General features: G+C 34.0%; 1 protein-coding gene across 1 annotated transcript; it reads right to left on the bottom strand.

Moving 5' to 3' along the window:
* Positions 1-619: 619 nt before the first annotated feature.
* Positions 620-1,348, bottom strand: LOC108566725 (neuroligin-4, Y-linked-like). Its single transcript, XM_017926743.1, has 2 exons — positions 1,287-1,348; positions 620-1,222 (listed from the first exon to the last, which is right to left on the bottom strand). The coding sequence occupies exon 2, from the start codon at positions 1,100-1,102 to the stop codon at positions 620-622; it is 483 nt and encodes a 160-aa protein (XP_017782232.1). The 5' UTR covers positions 1,103-1,222; positions 1,287-1,348.
* Between the last annotated feature and the right edge of the window lie 2,504 nt (positions 1,349-3,852).

The following is a 3,852-nucleotide window of genomic DNA, read 5'->3' as shown; positions in this document are numbered from 1 at the left end:
TATTAGAACGAGTCCATTTGATATATTAATGCAAGTAATAATATTATGGTTATACAGAACTGTTCTACAATAATACTATTATAATTATATATAAAGTTCAGTCTATGTAATTGCCTTGGAGTAAATGTAATATTTCTATTAGATACAATGAAGTATATAATAGCATAATTTAAGTATAAGAAGATGATTTCTTATTAAGTTTCCTTCATTCTATATAAAACTAGAATATTGATATTGACATGCTTTAAATTATATAAAGTTATCACAATTCGGTAATAATATGAAAAAGTTAATCCGACAATTTGATCCGATTTGATAATTCGTCAGATGTACAATACTTTTTACATTTGTATGTAATAATTGTAAATCTTTAAATGAGATGAAATTTATGTACACTTATGATATTGAAATTCTTTACAGTGATGCATAGGTTAATTCAGTCATAAATATAGAAGGGTTACTTATGATTTGGATTGATTTCATGAGATGCGACTTAAAGATGTGGATGTTATAAATAATAGTTGTATACAATACAATATATATACTATTTAGATTATATTTAGATCATATGTAATAATTGTATTTATATTAAGGTTATTCAGGATTTGTATTGTTTTGATTAGATGTAAATACCTTGTACTGGTGCGTAGATGTTGAGGTAGAGGCAGTCTTCACTTTGGTCCTTCAGGTATGGTAGTAATCGCTTGAGGTATTCCAAACGTCCTCTTGGCATTCTTTTCAAAGCCGCCGATTCGTTGCGTATATCCGGTAGTCTTTGAGGGCAGACGGGACTAAATTTGTCCGCAATTTTAACACCGGACCAAAGGGCACCGGTTACTGGCGGCATGAACCGGAGACTGCCCAACGGTGGACTCGCATAGGGTATTCCCCTGAACACTTCAACCGGCTCCAAATGTTTTGCATCCAAGGCCACGATGATGCCGCTCACATCGCCGTATTTTGTCCTCACAGTTCTGGATGTCAGCGGACTCCTGTCGGACGAGGATGATGAGGAGGAAGAAGAAGAGGAGGAGGAGGGCTCACCGTTTGCTACGTACATGAACAGCGACACGCAACTCAAAAATTTAAAAAATACAGCCATCGTTAAAGCAAAATTCTCGATCACACCATAATTTTAGAACAACACGAGACGCAATCACCACAACAATTACGAGAGCACATCAACTGACAGTGTCACACATCGCATCATCCGGGTGAGTCCCTGAAAATTGTTTGTAAACCGTAGTGAACGGGGGCTGCGTTTCTTACAGAGGGGTAATATTTACACGCAATCCTTGTGCAAAGTCACGCGCCGATTCCTGCGGCCCGACTGGCGGCCTAAGCGTCCTGACGCCTTCTGCGCACCAGCGCCACCCCTGCGCACTGACGGTCACTCGACGAACCACCCTTCGATTTGTTAATTTGCAAAGAACAGCGACACACGACTTTTTGATGTATTCTCTTCGATTATAGAATTTTTTCATCGACGCCAAAGCCGTGTCGCAACATATTAAAAAAAACACACACCTGAATATGCAAGGATTACGAAAACTGAGATCTTCTTTCTCGGAATACATTCACTAAATAAAATACGCTAATGGCATTTCCCCACGCCACTAATTGCACGCCGCGTATTATTTAGATTTACGTCTATTTTATTTGAATAACCTACAATCCTTGTTATATGGAATTACATGGGATATCCAAAAGGATCTTCTCATTTCACATTTTTTTTGTATTTCCACCTTGTTATGTCTCCCCTTACTCGCAACTGCTCGTATTTCCTAAAATAAAACAAAGTCAAATAAAATTAATTATACAAGTAACTCCAGTATTACCACAACACGAGAATTAGGGAAATTCCAGAATTTCTGCAAAACCTATATTATATGTTAAAATACTCGTATAGTGAAACACGTTTTTCCATATAAACTAATGTAAATTACGATAATGCGTTCAATGCCGGAAAAAGAAGTATAACTTGGTCTCAATTTTTAATAATTTTGCATTTCTTTATTTATTCTTTATTCAAATTTGCATAAAAAAATACAAATAATATGTCTTAACACAAGTTTTGTGATCACAAACAACACTAAGATGCAACTAGAATGACCTCTAATACCGGGAATTGTGTTCCAATTCACACACGGTGAAGTGAGTTTATATTACTTGTATCAATTCGGGGACTTGTTGGAAGTTTCTTTATATATTTGTTTATATAAAAAAGCGTACATTTTGTATTTATATATTATAATAATGGTTGGATACAATACATTTGTGTTTTGCATTTAAAGCAAACACAAATTATTTTTGCAAAGTATAGTTCGCTTTAAACAGAGATGACAAAGAAAATCGAAGATGGTTAATATATTCAAAAATACACATAATATGTGTACACAAGTATAAAAAATGATTGCTACATCGGGACTTCTCTTGTCATCGCCACTAGTTATGTAAAACGTCGCTCATTTTTCTAACAATACATTTTGCTCGTTAAGCGAAATGCTCGTTATGCGAAGTTCCACTGTAGTTCGGTATGAACATTCCATAACAAAAATTAATACAAAAAATTATTTGTTTTCATACGCAAATGATCGTTTCATTTTATACAATCAAGTATCTTTTGGTTAGTCCGGTTTCAAACAGTCCGCTAAAAGAATACGAGATTTTGGTTTATTATTTTGATTGTTTGTAATTATTTTATGTAATTTTTTGATTGTTTGTAATTTTATGATTGTTGCAATGTTTGTTATTAATACGAAAAATAATATTTACTAAGTCTCAATTCAGAAAATAAAAGTGGTATATACTATAGTGAAGTTGTAAAGCTGTAACCGCAAATATTGATTTTATTTTTAACCCGGCGCATGCACCACTTTGTGTATCTAAATGCTAGTAAACTGTCGATGCAAATTGATGATCGACTGACGACAGAATACGGCAATCATTGGTCTTCCATCAATTACAATAAATAAAACATCGTCATCAACATCATTATTATTATTATTTTCTTGCAAGGGAAAATATATGGGCCTGCGGCGTTTCAGCTCTCTGCAGCGTTTCCAATTACGGGAATATCTCATCGCGAACGCAGCAGGATTGTTTCTTTTTGCGTCTTAATAATATATCTCCTCGTTTAAATATTTGGCAAGAAAATGAAGTCGTTTTCATTTCTGAATAATAGCTTTTAGTTGCGAACTGATTCCGGCCGGTTCCGGATCCAAAGTCAAACTGAAGAACGGCGCCCGGAACGCAACTTTCGCTCCCTCGGAAAACCCTTAGAAATCCCCTCGACCTCCGCCCATCCCGAGAGTAGAGAGAGATTTCTATTCCGCGGACACGGAATTAACGCGTTTGTGTGATCCGGTATCGTGTACACTTTTAATTACCTAAGTGGCTCTGCTTCAAACTTTCCAAATCTGCCGTCTATTTAATTAGTCCAAATATTGGTAGCAATTTCTAGCGGCTCACTTTTGTTTCAAACCCTTTTAAACATCTCCATTAATTATTAATACCAGGAGTATATATATATATATATATATATCTATAAAATANNNATATATCTATAAAATATTAATTAAGACGCTAAAATATATATCTTATATTTATATATATAATTATACTTTTAATGAATTAAAAATGTTAATATTGTAATATTTTAGCTTTTAGTTTGAGAAAATATCAATTGTGAAGAAACTAGATTTTAAAATGTATAAGTGAACTTACTAATATATTGAAAGTTATGGCTAAAATGTATCTTCAAGTTTTGGTATGGACATAATATAGGTGTATCAAAGGCTACCTTTTTGAAGCAATGAGTCATATAGCAGTAATATAGCAATTTTTTGCTAG

This window comes from Nicrophorus vespilloides, unplaced genomic scaffold (assembly GCF_001412225.1).
Source record: "Nicrophorus vespilloides isolate i.1.1-1 unplaced genomic scaffold, Nicve_v1.0, whole genome shotgun sequence".
NCBI classification, from domain to species: domain Eukaryota; kingdom Metazoa; phylum Arthropoda; class Insecta; order Coleoptera; family Silphidae; genus Nicrophorus; species Nicrophorus vespilloides.
The sequence above is the reverse complement of the archived record's forward strand: the minus strand, read 5'-3'. Positions and strand labels throughout refer to the sequence as shown.